This window comes from Medicago sativa, chromosome 1 (genome assembly GCF_051527215.1).
Source record: "Medicago sativa cultivar Bolivia chromosome 1, Bolivia_mono, whole genome shotgun sequence".
Taxonomy (NCBI): Eukaryota; Viridiplantae; Streptophyta; class Magnoliopsida; order Fabales; family Fabaceae; genus Medicago; species Medicago sativa.
Window position 1 is genome coordinate 74,609,285 of NC_140749.1, and position 20,301 is coordinate 74,629,585.

General features: G+C 35.7%; 1 protein-coding gene and 1 pseudogene across 2 annotated transcripts; one reads left to right on the forward strand and one right to left on the reverse strand.

Annotated features, from left to right (window-relative positions):
- Window positions 1-4,590: 4,590 nt before the first annotated feature.
- LOC146957360 (uncharacterized) lies at window positions 4,591-5,662 on the reverse strand. The gene is made up of 2 exons (XM_085750341.1): window positions 5,654-5,662; window positions 4,591-5,499 (listed from the first exon to the last, which is right to left on the reverse strand). Exons 1-2 carry the CDS (start codon window positions 5,660-5,662, stop codon window positions 4,591-4,593), a joined length of 918 nt encoding a protein of 305 aa, XP_085606467.1.
- A 7,717-nt stretch (window positions 5,663-13,379) lies between these two features.
- Window positions 13,380-16,276, forward strand: LOC146957361 (protein FAR1-RELATED SEQUENCE 5-like; annotated as a pseudogene). Its single transcript, XR_015023033.1, has 4 exons — window positions 13,380-15,557; window positions 15,638-15,826; window positions 15,903-15,959; window positions 16,032-16,276. The product of XR_015023033.1 is annotated as a protein FAR1-RELATED SEQUENCE 5-like (transcript).
- Window positions 16,277-20,301: the final 4,025 nt, after the last annotated feature.

Below are 20,301 nucleotides of genomic sequence, written 5' to 3' on the forward strand. Positions count from 1 at the left end.
GATTATTAGTCAGGTGTATTTTATGATTCCTAAATCTAAGGATGAAACTCTTGTGAAGTTGTGAGTTGCGGTCATGCCGGTGTCGAACCCAATTTCCTTTTGTTTTAGGTTGGGGGAGATTGAATCTCCCAACCAACCACTGGGCACCCAACAAACTCTTGCTAGTTAGTAATATTATGATATGATTATGATATGATATGATGTGTACCTAAGACTTAGGAAAATTTAGGTTTTTATATGAATTTGTAGAAAGCGGAATTATGAGCCTATCTTAATAAAGAAAATTGCACACTCTATTTTAGGAATAGTGTAATATTCATCTAAAACCATTGATTTTTTTTTTTTTGTCTAGTAGCTTATTGGCTGGAGCTCACACAATTAATTGTGGAAAAGTGGAGTGTCCGGGGTTCGAACTCCTGCTCCTGGATAAATTATGCAATGTCCCTACTAACTGAGTTATGCTCACAGGGACACCATTGCATTTTTCTATTTATCAAGATTTCGAGTTTAAGGTGTCACATTTGAACCACTCCTGACCTCGCTATCCATAACACCACTTCATTTATTGGAATTTAGGCAGTCAGTTATAATAAGGACCTAATTTTTACCCTAATTTTTTCCTCCTTAATCACATAGTGATGGCCCCTAATTATGGTATTATATTATTCCATTCATAATTTATTTAGAAAATGAACAAAAACTATTCCCTCAATGAGTTAATAGATATGTTGCTAATTATTCCCATTCCATTACATTTTTACGTTTCTCTGTTTGATTGAACTGCAAAATTTCTATTCCATTAGTTAGGTACTAACTACCATTATTAACCCTTTCATTTTACCTCAATTATTAGTAACTAACAACTAATTATACTTATTATCTCCCTCCTGTTTCTTCTTACGCGTTTTAGTTTTTGCATATTTTGTAATTTGGTGCTATTCTAATTCCAATCAGCCTAGCATTCAATGCATATTACTCTACTAATTTCATGCATTGCATCAATGTAGTTCACTGTATCTATATAAGCAAAACCCTACTCCACTCAAAGTATGTTACACATCCTCTTAGATTTTCTAACTCCATGCGTCATTCCTGTTATTACAACCAATAACGTTGTTAGAGTTCTTGCTTTGTAGACATTGAAGGGTTTGTTGTCTTAAATTATAGGATTCTTTTCCAAAAAAAATTCACATCTTATTATCATAACATGTTGATCAATTCTTTTATTTGGTTTATTTTCTTCCTCCTTCCTTCTTTCATTTGATTTTGTTTGTCGCTTTTGGTTTCTGCTTTTGTGTTGCTAATGTGCAGGTAGAGTTGTACTTTTATGCTCAACTACATACTGTATGGTTATGAGCCAGGGCGAGATTTGTGCACTAAGAGACCTCAATGACAAACTCACAACAGAAATAGTGGGAAGGATTGCAGAATCATTGCAGTGTTGGTTTGTGAAATTTTATGCATATGTTAGGTGTCTCCATATTTCTCCCTTTTTCGATATATTTTTTCATTTGATTGATTCTAGACCTAAACATGTTCTTAAATGATTTTGAAGATGCATTGCTCTTAACTGGAAATTTGCTTTAAGTTTATGAGATTTTTTTTCCTTATGAAATATGCTTGGTTCAATATCTTTATATTCAATACAATTTTTACTTTTGTTCTTTTGTTGCTTCCTTTAGTTGTGTGCATCGGTCCAATATTTATGTTTCTCTAATTTTTGACTTTTTTATTGACTTCAATAATGATTATGATTTATGTTAAAATTCTATAAATTTTGTGCAAAACTTTCAGTTTTATTAAGGATTTCTTGATTTTGAATAATTTTTTTTTGATTAAAATGAGCTTTTATGGTTAAAAATGGGTTTTCCTTTGAATAATTCTTCTTGGTCTGGTGCACATTCAATATTTAGTTTGGGACTTATCCTTTGTTGTGATTTTGTGAAATTTAAAAGGCTGCAACCATGAGTTCATACAATCTATTTTTCATTGAATTTGTTCTATTTTCCAACATTATACAAAACTACCGTTGATTTTGACCCTCTTATTTTTTTCATTGAATTTTTTCATTTTTTCATTGAAGATGTCTATAGTTTATCGACTACCATAGTGGTGTAGTTTTCATTGACCACCTTAATGATTATCAATGCTTTAACTATGAATTTATTTAAATGTTAATGCCTAAATTTTGATAATAAGAATATAATTTCATCAATTTCAAATTCTCTATAAGTCAATTTTTGTTTCTCTCCAAAGGTCCCTATCCTTATCTGTCCTTTAGTGGGAGCTTGATGTCCGATTGATTATCCTTAATCTGATCGATTTTGTTTATCGTTTGTGTTGTGTCAAAAGATCTGATCTTGTTACTTCACTCTTAATAATTGATTTCGTGTGATTTGGTCAAAGGAGGAGAGTCATCAATATTATCAGTGTTTGTCTCGAGATCTTTTGTGATTTGTGGTTTTACTATGAGGCGCGATGTTTTCTTACCTTCTTTAGGTACAGAATCATTTGTTTGCTTTCCTAAGTTAATTGTTTATATTCCTAAGTCAACAATAGTGAACAGGTTGTATCTTGGTCTTTATGGGATTTATTCCATTATGTTAATTTTGAATATCTCCCTTTTATTAACCAAGATCTGGATGTTTTTGATGAGTACAATATGCGTGTCATATCATATATATGGTACTGGTATTGGCAGTGTGTTCTTCACTATTACAAGAACATACTAGCGCTAACTATATCCCTTTTATATCTCTCATTATCCTTTTAACCCAAAAAATGGAGAATTTGAATATCAACGGTGACAATAGCGCTACTAGCTCCCTGCCACAACTAACAAAGGCAGAGTTTTTGGACCTATGTCTAGTTGGTAGAGTGGTGGTCAGCAAGCCAATCTTTTTGGCTACCTTGAGGAAAGACTCGGTCCTATGTGGGATCCAAAACAAAAAATGACGCTGATTCCGATGGGAAACAACAAGTTTATGGTCCAGCTTTATCAAAAAGGAGATCTTGCTAAAATTCTTGATGGCAGCCCCTGGTTGTTAGATAACAACATGGTAATTTTGAAGAAAGTTGCGGTTGGAGAGAACCCCTTGACGATGCCAATGAACACCACGGAGATCTGGGCTCAAGTTCATCAGTTACCGTTCGGCTTTATGGATGCTAAAGTCGGTGCATTAGTCGGAAGTCATATCGGAAGGATGGTCAGGTATGACGAGGAAAACAACTATGGTCCGTGGAGGAGATTCATGCGAGTTCGAGTTGAAATTGCCTTGGAGGAGCCGCTGCAACAAAGTCTCGTGATCGAACGGGAAGAAGGTGAGGATATCAAACCTGTTCTTAAATATGAGAAATTAGGCAAATTCTGTTTTGTCTGTGGTGCTATAGGCCATACGGAGATTTTTTGCAGTGACAAATTTGAAACCAGCTCTGCCAGTAGCGAGAAAAAATGGGGGGCTTACCTCCGTGCTGAAAACTCTTCTTCTGGTGGTGGTAACAAGGTGGAGAGTAGATGGATAGTTGACGGCCGGAGCAAGAATTCCGGTGGTCGGAATGACGAAGGTACATCCATTAATGGCATTCAAAGCAGTCATTTAACAACAATTGATGGTAATTCAAGTCATAAACTTTATGGTTGCATTAAAGTTGGCATTGATGTGCAATCAAGAGCTTTAAATTTTTTCAAATTCATGGAATGTCAACGCTCGGATGGAACGGGGCTGGTAAGGTGGTGAACAGAAATTGATCCAAATGAGGAGATTAATGGTGGGTCCAAGAAAAAAGAGGTCACAACAAAGAAGAAGATTTTTGCTCCGAACCTCACAAAGTCGGATCAAATAAATCAAGCATTAGCAGAAGGAATGACGGAGAAGGACGACTTTCTGTATGTAAATGGGGGAGGTGCAGAAGCGCTTTGGAAGCTGATAGATTTGGAGGCCCAACAAAAAAAATGCAAGCCCACAAAATTCTATGGTGGGGGACAGTCAGAGGGGCCTACATGGGGCCAAAGGAAAGGAAGTAGAGGAAGGTGTGCTCAGCAGGGCCCCACAAAGGGACAACCTCCAGACAGCACACGCAAAACAAGACTTGTCTTGTGTGATACTCCCTCCGTCCCTTAATATAACCACCCATTTGATTTTTTTTTTGTCCCTAAATGTAACCCCATTTTCAAATTACAACACGCATTAATAATTTTTTTTCAAATGTACCCTTATTTAATACTCTGCTACTTCTAGTAATTCTAAAATTACAATAAATTGGCTTTTCATGTTATCTCCGTTAACCACACCGGGAAGAGAAAAAAGTTTAATTCTCGTTGCATGCATCCGTAATAATTACACCCTAGTGACTCTTGATAACCTTACTCTAGTTTGGTAGGAGTAGTATAAAATGAGAAGCCATTGTTATTATCAGAACCACACTAGTACTACGACACAAATGGAGGTAGTCCAAGATTCTTATGATTTTGACATTACAATGGAGGTAGTTGAAGATTCCTATGATAGTGTTGCATCAGAGGTAGTCCAAGATTCTTATGATTTTGACATTACAATGGAGGTAGTGGAATATTCCTATGATAGTGTTGCATCAGAGGTAGTTCAAGAAAATGCTTCTATGGTGAAAAAGTCTGATTTGAGCAAACATGCTGAAGAAGATGAAGTCCAATCCAAACAAATTGAAGAAGATGAAGTCCAAGGTGTGCACATTGAGAAGTTCCCCGAATATGAGTATGAAAATGACAGCTATGAAGAAAAAGAATACAAAAAAGTGGTGATGAGCATGTTGAAGATTTATCGCATCTCTTGGCCATTTTTCTTTTATAGCAGAAATGACCTTTTCTAGTAGGAACTTTCTAATTACTTCTCTATTGACCGAAGAAATGGGTTTTGTTACAAGGGTGCCGGCAGCTCTATTCACACTTGTCCTCTTTGCTAGATCTTTGGTGACAAAAGGGAAAATTCCTATTTTTCCGTCGAAAATTTCATTACCATTAGCATCAAATCTTGGACGAGCAACTGCAGCTAAGAACATTACCTTTCCGATGAAGTTTTTACTTGTGCAAGCGCGCTCTGGAACAACTTCTTCAGGTAGCAAGTAGTAGTTCATAGACTTTTTAGTCATGTAGAACCACTTCTCGTCTATATGAACAATATTATCCATAGTTTTAAAAGTTGGATCATGTGGAAGTGTCTCATTTTCTAACATTGACAAACAAAATTTTAGCCTTGCAATTTTGTGTTCATCCTTCAAATACGGTTTGATTGCATTTGAATGGCGTCTTATAACTCCATGCTTTAGCAATCTTGCCAATGCTGACTTACTAATATTCAAAGCTTCGGCTAAATCTCGTAGGGTGGACCTCTTTGAAAATGGTATTTGACAGAATTGAGTGGGTTCAATTTGAACCCTTTTCCTTCCACAATTTTTTGTTCTTTTGTGAGACACATCACCCACCTCCTTTGTTCTCCTCCAAATACTTTTAACGATGTCTTGTACCTGCAATGGTAACCCAAATATATAGGTGATGTCAAACCATTAGCTTGTTGGCTTTTTGAAATAAAAAGTGGCGCTAGTTGGTGGGAATTTTTTAGAATTTCAGCAGTCAAATAGAGTGCTAGTGTAAGTGCAAAATTGGAAGTAAACAAAATACTGGCGCCATTTGGTTGGAAATTTTCAGAATTTTAATAGTCAACTTTAGTACCAATGCAATTGGCAAGTGGAATAAGGTCACTAAATGGAAAAGAAAGAAATTCCCTTAAAAAAATGGAAAAGAAAAAAAGGAGGCGTTGACATAAATATGGCGGTGTGGTGCTTGATGTGCATTGAAAAAGTACAATGAGTGTAAGTATTAAAGGCAACCGAGGTAGTAATAAAAAAAAAATTGAAAGAAGTACTAAGTAGTAATAATGGAATGAGGGTAGTTTAGTAAAATTGTACTATAAAACAGACACATTAACTGCACTACCAGCCTTTCTTAAGAAATGTGAAAAAGATAATGGGGGGTTACATTAAGGGACGGAGGGAGTAACACTCAACAGCAGGTGGTCCCACATGGACAGAAATCAGCACAACAATCATTAAGCATTCATTACAAAATGACTGGCACGGATTACAGGAGACTTTTTACTAAGGAATCTACACCAATATGCCAATCAATGCTGCTTTTATTAATAATAATTGTGTCATACAGGTACAGAAGGTGGACCAGTTTCAAACTTTGATGAGTAAAGGCAATAATGACCAATCATCAGCTTTGCCCCCTATCTTTTGGGGACAAAGCTGGATTGCACAAAGTTCCAGCAGCTATACAAACTCATGGGAAGCAGCGCAAGCCTCCTCTGTTGCGCAGCCCAGTGCAGCCTGGCTCCTTTATGGCTAGTGCACGTGGGGCCAGCTCAAGAAGAAAATGGGCCCAAAAAAATGTCCATAACAGATTTTGCTGAGGAAGGCGAACAAGGAAAGGAGGGGCAGAAAGCAGTGGTTGTTTTTAACAATCTAGTTTTTGAAAAAAATAACGAATCGGCGGGACTTGGTCACCAGGCCTGCCAGGACCAATGAGTATTGTAGCATGGAATTGTCGAGGCCTGGGAAACCTGCGTGTAATTCCTAAAATTAAATTCCTTGTTCGGTTTTATAAACCAGATATCCTTTTCCTTAGTGAAACTATTGTTCAAGTTAATAAAATCGAGGAATTTCGTTATTTGTTAGGCTGTGATTCTTGCTTTGCTCCTGATAGAGTTAGTAGAGGAGGGGGTGTTGCTTTATTTTAGCGTAATACAATAAATTGTAGTATAGTCAATTATTCTTCGAATCATATTAGTGCTAAAATTGAAGAAAGTAATGGGAATTGGATTTTTACTGGCTTTTATGGTTACCCGGAAGTTAGTAGAAGAGACTCTTAGAATTTTCTTCGTCGTCTTGCTAACAGTATTAATTTACCGTGGTGCCGGATGGGGGATTTTAATGATATTCTTAATGTCGACGAGAAAAAAGGAAGAGTCACTAGATCTAATTGGCTCATTAGAGGTTTTAGGCAAGCTGTTCAAGATGCGAATCTAGTAGATGTTCATATGGAAGGTTATCCGTTCACCTGGTTCAAAAGTTTGGGTACTCCTCGTGCTGTAGAAGAAAACTTGGATAGGGCTTTACCAAATAATTCTTGGATGCAGCTGTTTCCCATTGCTAAACTAGAAAATCTGGTTGCTCCATCCTCTGACCACTTCCCAATTTTATTGGATAGAACACCGGTGGTAAGATCTCACAGAATTAAAAGGTCTTTTAAATTTGAAAATGCTTGGAGAATAGAAGACGGTCTTAATGAGGTGGTTCATAATAGTTGGCTCGGGAGTGCGAGAAATAGTGTCATAAATAAATTATCCACATGTGCAGAAGATTTGATGCATTAGAACAAAACTCATTGCAACAAGCTCCAAAAAGACATTGAAGAATGTCGACATCAGTTTAGTAGAAGTCGTGGTGTTAATGGTATTCAGGATGAGGTTCAGTTCGACAACTTAAGGAAAAAACTGAACCACCTACTTGTTCAGGAGGATATGTACTAGAGACAGAAAGCAAAGACACACTGGCTTCGTGATGGAGATCTGAATACGAAGTTCTTTCATGCTGCTGCTACTTCTAGAAAGAAAGTTAACAAAATACTTTCTCTCGACACTGACGAAGGAATCCGTGTTACAGAGGATTCAGGAATGTGATCTATTGCGAAGAATTATTTTGAAGAACTGTTTGAGGGTCAAGAAAGTGTTCGTTCCCCAGTGGTTGACTTGTTAGATCCAGTCTTAGATAATGAAGACAATGACCAGCTAACAACCACGTTTTGTATAGAAGAGTTTAAAGAAGCTATGTTTTCCATGCAGCCTGGCAAATGCTCGGGACCTGATGGATTCAATCCTGGTTTCTACCAACACTTTTGGTCGGTATGCAGTGACAATATCTATAAGGAGTGTTGTCAATGGTTGAATGAAGGGCAATTTCCTCCTTCTTTGAACTCCACAAATATAGCTCTAATCCCTAAAGGTACTGATCAAAAAACTATTAAAGACTGGAGACCTATAAGTTTATGTAATGTTCTATATAAGCTGTTGTCTAAAGTCCTTGCAAATCGTCTGAAGAAAGTTTTACACAAGTGTATTGCCGATTCACAGCCAGCCTTCGTACCTGGAAGATCCATTCTGGATAACGCTTTAGTAGCTATTGAAGTGGTCCATTATATGAAGACAAAGACAAAGGGCAATGATAAGAGTGTTGCATTGAAGCTAGATATCAGTAAAGCCTATGATAGGATCGACTGGTCCTATCTCAAGGATGTTATGCACAAGATGGGATTCTCTGATAAGTGGATTCAATGGATTATGATGTGTGTAGAAACGGTTGATTATTCAGTTATTGTGAATAAAGAAATGGTGGGACCTATTATTCCAGGACGTGGTCTAAGGCAAGGTGATCCGTTATCTCCTTACCTATTTATTCTGTGTGCTGAAGGTCTTTTTGCGTTGATCAGAGATGCTAAAAACAGAGAAGATCTCCAAGGTGTACGCATTTGTTGTAGTGCACCTAGGGTGTCCCATTAACTCTTTGCTAATGATTGTTTCTTATTCTTCCAAGCGGAGGATAGAAAAGTACATGTGATGAAGCCGATTTTAACGAGATATGAGGCAGCGTCAAGACAAGCCATCAGCCTTCCTAAGTCAGAAATCTTTTATAGAAGAAATATCCAAGACCTGCTGCGACAATCTATCACCAACATTTTATGGGTTCATGCGGTGTTAGGTACTAGTAAGTATCTTGGTTTGCCTTCGATGGTAGGGCGAAGCAAAAAAGCAACGTTTAGTTTCATTAAAGATCAAGTGTGGCAGAAAATCAGCAGCTGGAGTAGCAAATGCATGTCCAAAGCAGGAAAGGAAGTCATGATTAAATCCGTCCTTCAAGTTATTCCTTCGTATGTTATGAGTATTTTCAGATTATCAAACTCACTTCTGGATGAAATTGAAAAGATGATGAATGCTTTCTGGTGGGGACATGGAGGTGCAAATAACAAAGGGATGGGCTGGCTTTCGTGGGAAAAGTTATCAGTACATAAGAACCATGGAGGTATGGGTTGCAAAGACTTGGCAGCATTTAATGTTGCCATGCTTGGAAAATAAGGTTGGCAATTACAAATTGAGTGAGATAGTCTTGTCTCAAGCATTGTTTGGCGTAGCATTTTCAGCGCAAAGGTGGCTGTCAGGCAAGGTGCCCGTTGGAAAATTGGTTCGGGATTTAACATTCCTATTAGTAGTAAGCCATGGATTGAGGAAGGGTCTAGTATTCCTCCTGTTGGACTTGACATGCTGGCTCTTCAATCTTACTCAGTTGGACACTTAATGGATCAAAATGCTAAAGTTTGGAATGAACAATTGGTTCGACAGTTATTTGTAACAGAAACAGCCAATAATATCTTGAATACCCCTTTACACCAACAAGTCCACACGGATAAGTTGATTTGGAAAACGGAGAAGAATGGGTGTTATTCTGTTAGAAGTGCTTATCGCATGTGTATTGAAGAAATAATTAATAACAATCATCTGCGAAAGCTTGATTATTGGAGTGGTATATGGAGACTGAAAGTACCACCTAAAGTTAAGAGTTTGGCGTGGAGAATTTGTAGGGATTGTTTCCCAACGAGGGTAAAGTTACGAAGTAGAGGCGTTAATTACCCTTCAGATTGTGTTATGTGTGAAGATCCCCATGAAGACAATTATCATATATTGTTTCACTGTAAGGCGGCTATCGACGTTTGGAATGCGGCCAATGTTTGGCACCTGATATCTCCATCTTTGAACCAGTTTGATAATGCATCAGATATCATATTCCATTTGTTACGAATACTATCTATAGCCCAGATAGAGAACATTGTAACCATTATATGGAGTATCTGGAAAGCTAGAAACCGTAAGTTGTGGCAACAAGTGTCAAACTCAACCACAACCATCCTGGCAAGAGCTTTTCATCTTTTAGAAGGTTGGAGAAGTGCTAATCGTAAGCAAAATTCGACAAGTCAGAGTCACACTCCTATCACTCTTCCTCGCAATCACAACAATCAGGCAGTTGACGGAGAAACAAATATCAGATGGAGGAAACCTAGAAGTGGTAGATTTAAATGTAATGGTGATGCCTCTTTTTCAGGTGTCAACAACAAGGTTGGCTTGGGCATGTGCATTAGAGATTCAGCAGGATTCCATGTCCGCTCAAAAATCATGTGGCACTCTTCGTTGTGCTCTGTTGATGTTGGAGAGGCGTTGGGACTTTATCATGCAATTCGATGGATCCATGAACTTCAACTTGAAAATGTTGATTTCGAAGTTGACTCGAAAAGAGTAGCTGATTACTTCAACAAAGGATGAGGAGATGTCACCGAATTTAGTTCCATAATGGATAGTAGTATCCAATTATGTAGGTCGTTCTTAACAAACTCTCATGTCGAGTTTACTAGGAGGCAAGCAAATGAGGTTGCACAGACATTAGCTAAGGCAGCCACATCTAGTTCTAGCTTTCGTACCTTTGATGAAATTCCAACATGTATTACTGAATTAATTTTTAATGAAATGATATAGGTTACTTTCTCTAAAAAAAAAGAATAATTTCAACCGTCAATGAATGGATTTTGTGATACTTTTAACACGTCTTATTTTCTATTGTCTATGCTTGATGTTTGCTGTCAAATTTTGAACTTACTATATCATGTAGCCAAATGATATTTTGTATCCAAGACAGGATTGTATTGAAAATTATAGCGATTCGGATCCTCAGCTGCAAAATCTTCTTGTCGCGTCATTTTTCGGAGATCAAGGCTATTTGATTAGCTTTTGACTCACTAACTATTTCACGACTTTGAAAAAAAAATTATTTAAATTGGGGGGTCCGGGGGTTGGTTATATTTAGGGAAGGTATTAGCACCCTAAATATTCGTAATACTCTACGAGAACCTCTTGATTTTATTTAACTTTTTGTGCTATAAACTTGCTTGCTTTTTTTTAAAAATGAAATTTTGAAATGATTAAAAAAAGGAAGACCTAATTATCTACATTTTATTGATTTGGAAGGACGAGTGTCCTCTGCCTACGTACCCGTGAGGGATCAAAACCTCGTAGTTCGGGGTAGAAATTGACGTTTGATTTGTTGTGGTTTTTTTATTAGTTTAGAAAAAGGTTTTAAAATAAAAAGCCAAGTGGCAAATAAGATTTGGTTTGTATTTTTTTAATTTAAAAGAAAATGGACTCAAGGTATGATTAAATTGATTGAAGTTTGATTAAGAAAGAAAATAAAAAAACGATCACTTGATTGAAAATCAAGGTTTATTGTGAAAATATTTTTTGTGATTTTTGATTATTTGCATGTTTTTGTTGTTTTTGAATATTGAATAGAACATAAAATAAACTAACGTAGCAATAAAAATAAAAGCGTGAGAATTTTGTAGTGACGTTGGATCACCACAAAATCTCCTAACCTAATCTAATTTTTTTGCATTTTTCGATATATAAAGCAGTAAAAGAAATAAAAAGACACACACACACTTTTTCTCATTTATATTTACATTGGACCTAAATACATTCTAACTGCTGGAAAATAAATGACAATAATTAAAATGCTAAATAGAAATAAAAAAATGCTAAAAAAGAAATAAAATGCAAAAAAAAATAAAAGAAAATAAAAGGAAGGGACAAACGAAGGGACAAAATTACCGAAGGGACTTTTCCGAAGGGACAGAAAAAGAGGGAGAAGAAAAGAATAGCTCGTCAACACAAGCTAAATGAGGGAGAAGAGAGAAAAGTTCTTTGACAACTCAAGAGAACTTTTTGTGTGTGAAATTGTGAAGGATGAGAGCTCTATTTATAGGTTCTAAGGTTGATGAAAAATGAAAAATTGGTTTAATGCACTTTGATGGGGATTTGAATGAGATTGATGGTTTTGGAATGTGATTTGAATGATTTTTCAAATGGGAGAGTTGACATGTAAAAATGGCATGATTGGTGGCACACTTGAGAAAGAAAAAAATTGGACATTGACACTATATTTTTTGACAATTTTTGGACTCATTAAAAAAAAAGTTAATAAAAACCTAAAGAAGTAATTAAACAAAAAAAATAAAAACAAAATGGTAAAATGGAAAATATAAAAATCAAGACTGAATAAAAATGAAAGATAAAAATAAAAACTAAAAGTTTAAAAAAAAATGACTAACAAATTAAAAAAGTGAGAAGAGATATTGATGATGAAACGCGTTCCTGATGAAAAATGGGAAGAAAGTTTTGACTCTGCACTGATTATGGCATGGCTTGGAGGAAAAATATTTTGGACCCCTGGACACTTAATTTTGGACTCATTGACACTTTGGTTTTTTTTACTTGGACAATAAAAAAAAAGTGACTAAAATAAAATATGAAAAATGACTAATTAAAAGCTAAAATAAAAATTGGAAATAAAAACTAAAATTATAAAATTAAATAAAAGATGGAAATTAAAGAGTAAATAACGAATAAGAAAAAAAATAAAGAAAACTAAAATTACAAAAATATAAAGAGCGAAGAGGGTCCGACTCGGAACCAAACATGAGGTATTTTAAGATACCTTTCTGCTGAAATTTCCTTTGAAAAGTCAAAGACTATTCAGGGTCAGACAATGTATGAATGTAGGATGTTAGGTCAAAAATTGGGGTATGACACTTCTGCTGCAATGTCTACTTTTAAATCTGAGCCATTGGATTAAATAAATAATTAATAAAAATTAAAATATTGAAACTACCCAATTACGGCATGTCGTGCGCGCGTTATTTTGTTTCTACCAGGGAAGTTATTCATTGATGCTGCAAAAACTAACCACAGAGTAATATTCAAAGAACACTAACCATAGAGAACACTAATATTCAATTGCCCTTATTTACTTTTTCGATTATCTCAAATCTCAGGTACGTCTATTGTTTTTTCTCCATTGGTCATTAGTAATTTCATATGCTGATCCATTTCTTTTACATGTAATATTTTTCATATGCTTGTCCTCATTACTTATATAATTGAAACAAATTATTTCACATGTTTGTCCTCATTCACTTTTATGATTACAAAAAACTAACCACAGAGTTGAGAATTGATTTTAAAATGTGATACATTAAATATTATATATATGTTTCTTTTGCGAGTTATATATACTCTTTTACGTTAATTTAGATTGTTTATACTCATGTATAATTGTTTCTTTTGTGAGTTATAGATACTCTTTTACGATAATTTAGATTGTTTATGCTCATTTATAATTAAATAAGGTATACATTTGGCTACCGCAAATAAGATATACATTTTTTGTTTTTAGGAATTTTTAAGACTTTTGATACAAGATGAATGAAGATTGGAAGCCAAAAGTAGACATGGTTTTCGGTAGCTTTGAAGATGCTTGGGAGTTCTGGACAACTTACGGTGTGAATGAAGATTGGAAGCCAAAAGTAGACATGGTTTTCGGTAGCTTTGAAGATGCTTGGGAGTTATGGACAACTTACGGTGGTAAGGTTGGATTCGGAGTGAGGAAAGATTATACACACAGAAAAAAGGATGGTTCGGTTTCTTGTAGGTTTGTTTGTTGCAAAGAAGGCATACGAAAGCCAGACAAGCGAGATCATAAAACAAAGAATCCTAGACTAGAGACCAGAACAAATTGTGAAGCAAGGTTAGGACTTAAGAATGTGGATGGAAAATTGATGGTGCATGATTTTGTGGAGGACCACAACCACGAGTTACTTTTGCCAGAAACAACTCATATGTTGTCTTCTCAACGAAAGGTTTCTGAAACTCATTGTCAACAAATTGAACTAGCTGATAGTGTCGGTGTACAACAAAGGAAATCGTTTGATTTACTGAGTAAAGAAGTAGGAGGCAGAACTAACTTGGGTTTTATTCGTCTTGATCAAAAGAATTATCTTCGGAAAAAAAGAGAAAGAAGTTTGGTACAAGGGAAGGCCGGCTATTTACTGCAATACTTTCAAAGAAAGACGGTAGAAAATCCAACTTTCTACCATGCTTATCAGCTAGATATTAAAGATCAGATCACCAATGTGTTCTGGGCAGATGCTAGGATGATGATTGATTACATTTATTTTGGTGATGTTGTTTCTCTTGATTCAACATATTGCACAAATAGTTCGCACAGACCACTAGCAATCATCTCGGGATTTAACCACCATCGAGGAGCCATAATTTTTGGAGCTGCATTATTATACGACGAAACTGCTGAGTCATACGAGTGGCTCTTTGAGACATTTCTAGAAGCACATAAGCAGAAAATGCCTCAAACAGTTTTTACTGATCAAGCCAAATCAATGGCAAAAGCATTAGCCGAGGTTATGCCTGAAGCTTACCATGGTTTATGTACGTGGCATTTGATGCAAAATGGAATTAAACACTTAGGAAATTTAATGAAGGGGGAATCTTATTTTCTTACTGACTTTAAGAAATGCATGTATGGTTATGAAGATGAAGAACAATTTGAAGATGGTTGGACATCCCTCCTTATAAAGTATGGTGTTCAGAAAAATGATTGGTTGCAAAGAATGTACAATATAAAGGAGAAATGGGCATCTTGTTACATGAAGAAGACTTTGACATTAGGGATGCGAAACACTCAACTTAGTGAAAGTGTGAATGCAGATATTAAAAATTTTATGAGTAAGGACTTGGATTTAATTAAATTTTGTGAGCGTTTTGAAGATGTTGTAGAAGAAAAGTGGTATAAAGAATTGAAGTGTGAATTTGAAGCACGCCAAAAAATTTCAAGACTGAAGAACTCATATTCTGATATTTTGCAACAAGTGTCCAAGCTTTATAATCCTACTATTTTCGACTTATTCCAACGTGAGTATGAGTTGTTTGAAGCATGCTTTGTGAAAAGCATGGACATACAAACATCATTATCATCTACTTATTGCCAAGAAAAGGAATATGGGAGAATGGCGAGTGACCTTCGATTTGGAAAAGAATACAATTTCTTGCTCTTGTCGTAAATTTGAGAGCTTTGACATACTTTGTTGTCATTGCTTAAAAGTCTTCATTCATATGGACGTTACATCAGTGCCTGAGCCTTATATTTTAAAGAGGTGGACAAAGATAGCAAGAAGTAGAGCTTCACAAACTATTGGTGTTAGTCATGTGGTAGAAGACTTGGATTTATCTCCAGCACAATGTTATAAGGAAATTTGTCCCTGCTTTAGTAGGATAGTAACAGAAGGATGTAGAAGTCCAGAAGCTGTTGAGTTTCTTAAGGAAGTTGCTGATGAATTGGATGAGCAAATGCTAAAGTTTCAAAATATGCAAATAAGTACTGAACAAGTGAATGGAACCTCTAACAATATTAAAGAGATATCAAGTACTAATGATGGTGCAACACAAGTAAAGGGGTTTAAGAACAAAGAAGGTCCAAAGGGTTCAAAACGTTGGAAAGGTTGGGTAGAAACAAAACTGGCCAAGAGAAAGAAACGCGCGAAGTCCATTGCTTTACAAATTCAAGAACCTGTGGTATTATTAATATATTTAGTTTTATTTTTTGTTTTTGTTGACTACATAAGCTCACCTTTATATTCCTTTTTTTCGTGTAGAAGAACAAAGGTAAGCAGGGTTCCAAAAATATAAAGAGGCGGGATGAAGTGTCAAACACAAGTGCTTCACAAAGTCAAAAGCAATATGTTGTGTCCAACACTAGTGACTTACAATGTCAACATCCATTTGCATCGCCAATTACAAGGGCACCTATATGGTTTAATAATGCATACAATCAACCATCTATGGTTAGCTAATAACAATTTGAATTTGTGACTGACCTTAACTATGTTTAGTGTTTAAATTATTTTGGTTTTTATGTAGGGAGACGATGGAACTTCTAGTCAATTTGGTGTCGCTAGTTTTACTAGCTTATTGATGGTAAATTTCAAATTATACGATTCACTTTCAAATCTATATATATAATATTAACTTGCTTTTTTTAAATTATAGGAGCAACTTGATGATGGTACCAGAGACTTGAATAGAGGCCCATAGTTGTACTGAGATGTTGAAGAGCTTATGATACAAATTCAGTGTTGACATGAGTTTTTTTATTAGCTGCTATTTTTGATTAGTTATTTAAGTGTTATCATGAATTTTTAATTAGGTGTTGCTTTACATAAGCCCCTTTTACAATTATTGTACTATTTCTTTGTTGTTTGATTAGGTGCTGTCAAATGTCAATGCAAGTAAAACATCCATTTGCTTTTCTTGTTTTCAAAAGTAAATGAATTCTATATTGTTATAATTAGAACCAAAGTATAAAATGAGGATGAATACTTGTGTGGAAACCACAAATGTAAAACATTTGGACACACTCACACAAATTGAAGGTGCAGTAGCTGTCTTTGGTTTTGTTTGTGGGGTGGTTTTTTTCCAGTTCATGCTTCAAGGGCTGGTCATGCGCGGTTGTTGGCTGCTATGGCTTTTGGTTTTTTTTTTTTCAAACAGTGGTGTAGGTAATGGTATGGTATTGGGGGGTGGCAGCCTTGCTGGAGTTTTTTGTCTTAGTTTTTTCAATGTGAATTATGAGGCAGGGGTATGCGTTCTTTTGTTATATGGGAGCAGCTGTTTTTGTTTAATTAACATACAGGTGGCCCTTATGCTTTATGTATATCCCAACATCATTATTTTGTGTTTGGTTTGGGTGCTGCTAGTTTGTGTGGGGTGGCTCCATGGTCCTGGTGTGGGGTGGCTCCAAGGAACTCGAGAATGCCGCATCGACATTACACTTAAGCCTTCCCCTGCCTGGTTTCTGCCACCTGATGTGCTGCTGCTGCGCGGAACTGCTGCTGCCAGCTGATATGGTGCTGACAGCACGCATAGCAGGCTGCTGTTCGCCCTCTCCCAGCGTTGAAATACTGCTGCCAGCACGCGTAACAAACTGCTGTTCGCCCTCTCCCATCGCTGAACTGCTGCTCCTGTCGGCTGATACGGTGCTGACAACGCGCATAACAGGTTGCTGTTCGCCTTCCCCAGCCTAGCTTTACACATATTTGCTTCCATCCATCCTTGTAACAACTTACGCGCACGTTAAAAAATAGCTTGATAGGTTTCCAACACATTTTGCCAAATTTGCATATTCCGTGACTCCCAAATACTCCAAACAATAGTTACAAAATTTTCCAACTTTAGTTGTGGCAGATTTTGAATCAAGTGGAATACAATTTCTGCTACAGTGTTATTATTCCACATTGCAGCTGTTACATCATTCTGGAGATGACCAACACGCCACACATTCCTTTGCCTTTGGACAGTCGAACATCACATGTATTGCATCCTTGTAATTTCCTTCGCATAATGCGCACCTAGAGGTACAGTTAACACCTCTATCAAGTAACATGTCACGAGTTGGCAAAATACGAACATAATCCTATGACAAGAGCATGGCTTGAGATGTGGATGTCCAGCTCGAACTCAACGAAAACTGCGATCATCCTCCAAAAACAATTCTAATAATTGTCCAAATTTGAGACTGAGGCAATTGTAAAGCTAAGCTACCAATACCAGAAAATTGCAGAAGAAATATTAGTTAAAATCACTTGTGACTCTACAGTAAAATTAATCACCAATTCACCATCCACCTCAAAGCACATACCAAAACACAGAGAGCCACACTCAATAACTTATCCATTTTATAGGAAGCACTAAGCAGTGATTTCATTTTTTTACTGATACAAGCAGTGATTCCTAACAAAATTTCTTTTAGTTTTATCAATGTTAAAACCTGAAAAACTTATCTCCCTGTTTAACCCAATTCACAGAACCACAATAACATGTATATGCCAGATTTTAAATAGAGGACCACTGATAACTGAACGATTACAATTATGTCCCTTGTTCTTCAAATCGCGTTTTGCAACTTGCCTCCGCACGGACCGCACCCAAAAGAAATTTAGGGGTTCGAATAGGTGATTGTTGAAAGAGATTGTGTATCTGAAGATTTTGTCATTCTCACTCACTGAGTCTCGTGTGTTCTTCTTTTCCATTCAAAGACAAAATAAAGCGCGACGACATGCCGTAATTGGGCAGTTTCAATATTTTTATTATTATTAATTTTTATTAATTATTTATTTAATCCAATGGCTCATATTTATAGCCATATATAAGGGTGCGTTTGATTTGCTAAAAAATGAAGCACATGACAGAACAACTCAAGTTGTCCTGTGTTTGATTTGTAAAACTGGTTCATGTACAGGACAAACTGGAGGCAAGGGACATGACAAAAACTGATATTTTTGTCCCTCACTAAACCACATCACAACTTTTTGTCCCACGTACAAGTTGTTTAAAATACCAAAATAGCATTTTGTCCCCAAAAATCGTATAAAACATAAAAAATAATTCAATAATATAAAAATTTGTCCTGTACTGTTCTACCTTGTGTTGTGCTGTTCTATCATGTACTGCTCTGTCTAGTACTTACTCTTTTTCAAACCAAACGCACCTATACTCAATCAACACCAAAATATTATTTTCTACTATGAATAATTGGATGTTTAAACTTCTAACTTTCTTTGTCATTTCTTCTTTTACTTTTCACATGTTTGTTGCTCAATTTTCCAGGGAAGCCTAATCAAAATTTGGGCAGAACATAATTCTAAGTTATATTAATCTTATTTGTTGGTTGCTAATGTGGAAAAATACGATATACCATGATAGGACATGAGTGGCTAATTGTGGCATGAAGCATGTTTGAAGAAGGTTTACTTAAGATATATATTTGCAAAAGATAGTTACAATACTATGCTACATAGTTTTAATTGATTAAGCTTGCATGTTCAAAGAATCTAATGCCTCTTTTTTAAAATTAACAGTGCATAGTTATCTCCCCATCAACGCAGTAATCAAAGTTGAATATGAAACTATTGGAAGTTGATTGGAGAAAGAAAATCAACAAGGTAGTTCAATTCCTTCAAAAAAAAAAAAACAAGGTAGTTCAATTGGTCTTCATCATACACGTACACCTGCCAAATGGGGATGGTTTGCTTTACTTCAAATGGGTATGATTTGCAACAAATAAAAGATGACAAACAAATGAAAAAATGGTGGTTATATTCTGTCAAAAGAGGCTATTTTGGTATTATTTGAATTAGGTGTACTACTACCGTCTCACTCTCTAGATATTTTTATAACCAATTGATCAGTTGAAAATCTCACCAAAATAGTCATATTTAGTCTCACCGTGTCAAAGAAAATTTATTGGTCTCTATTACAAATAGGGAAGAATAATATAATAAATAGTAGAGATAGAAATAAATCACACGTATTACATCAGACACAACTCGTGCGTCACACGGGTGTAAGTCTAATTTATAAATGTATTGTTATAAACTAGAAAGCCCGAGACAAGAATCAATTTTTCCTCAATTTTAGAAAGAGTAAGGATCCATATGATAGGGAAAGAAACTTTTTTTTCTATTGAAAAATGAATATTTCCTTCTTTTTTTTTAACTAAGGGTGGATGGACGTAAAGGGCAGGGTGTTACTTAAATGGATCAGATGTGGGATATATTTTAAATAAACCTCATGAGAAGTTAGTGTAATTTACCCGTACATTAAAATATTCCATCACAAACACGAAATGACGAAAAAACACAAGAAAATACAATATATGCCGATGACGAAAAATTAAAATTAGAATTATAGGGATGGGACCATTAACGGGGAACTTGGACTAGGGTATTCAAACCAGATTTAAAAGAATTTGTATAAACAAAGTTATCCAAAGAGAAGGGTAGTGCAATTAAATAGGCTGAGAAAATGAAAAACAAAAGCGAGTCATTGGTAAGAAAACTCTGCGCTCTCTCGTGGCCTAATAATAATAATCCTACAAAATATATAACAAATGTGGGAGCAACATGTCACACATTTACGTGTGGGGAAAGGTTTAGGAAAGAAAGGGTGAAAAGATAATATTATTAGTTAATAACTTTTCTCTGTTGTTTTTTGCTTATCTAAAATCATGGTTTTATTTTATCGGGGCCTATTCCTATTCATGATTTATTCACGGCGGTACGGAGGGCTGTGCGGGAGGAGTGGCCACACAGAGGACCAAAAATATTGGAAATAAATACAAATATAAAAAAAATTAAGATATTCTAAAACAAAAATATGTCCATTCATAATAATTAATGATGATAAATTACAGCACTGGAATGACATGCTAAAAAAGGAAGCCAAAAACTAAATAGGGACACGTAAAATAAAGTCCTCCAAA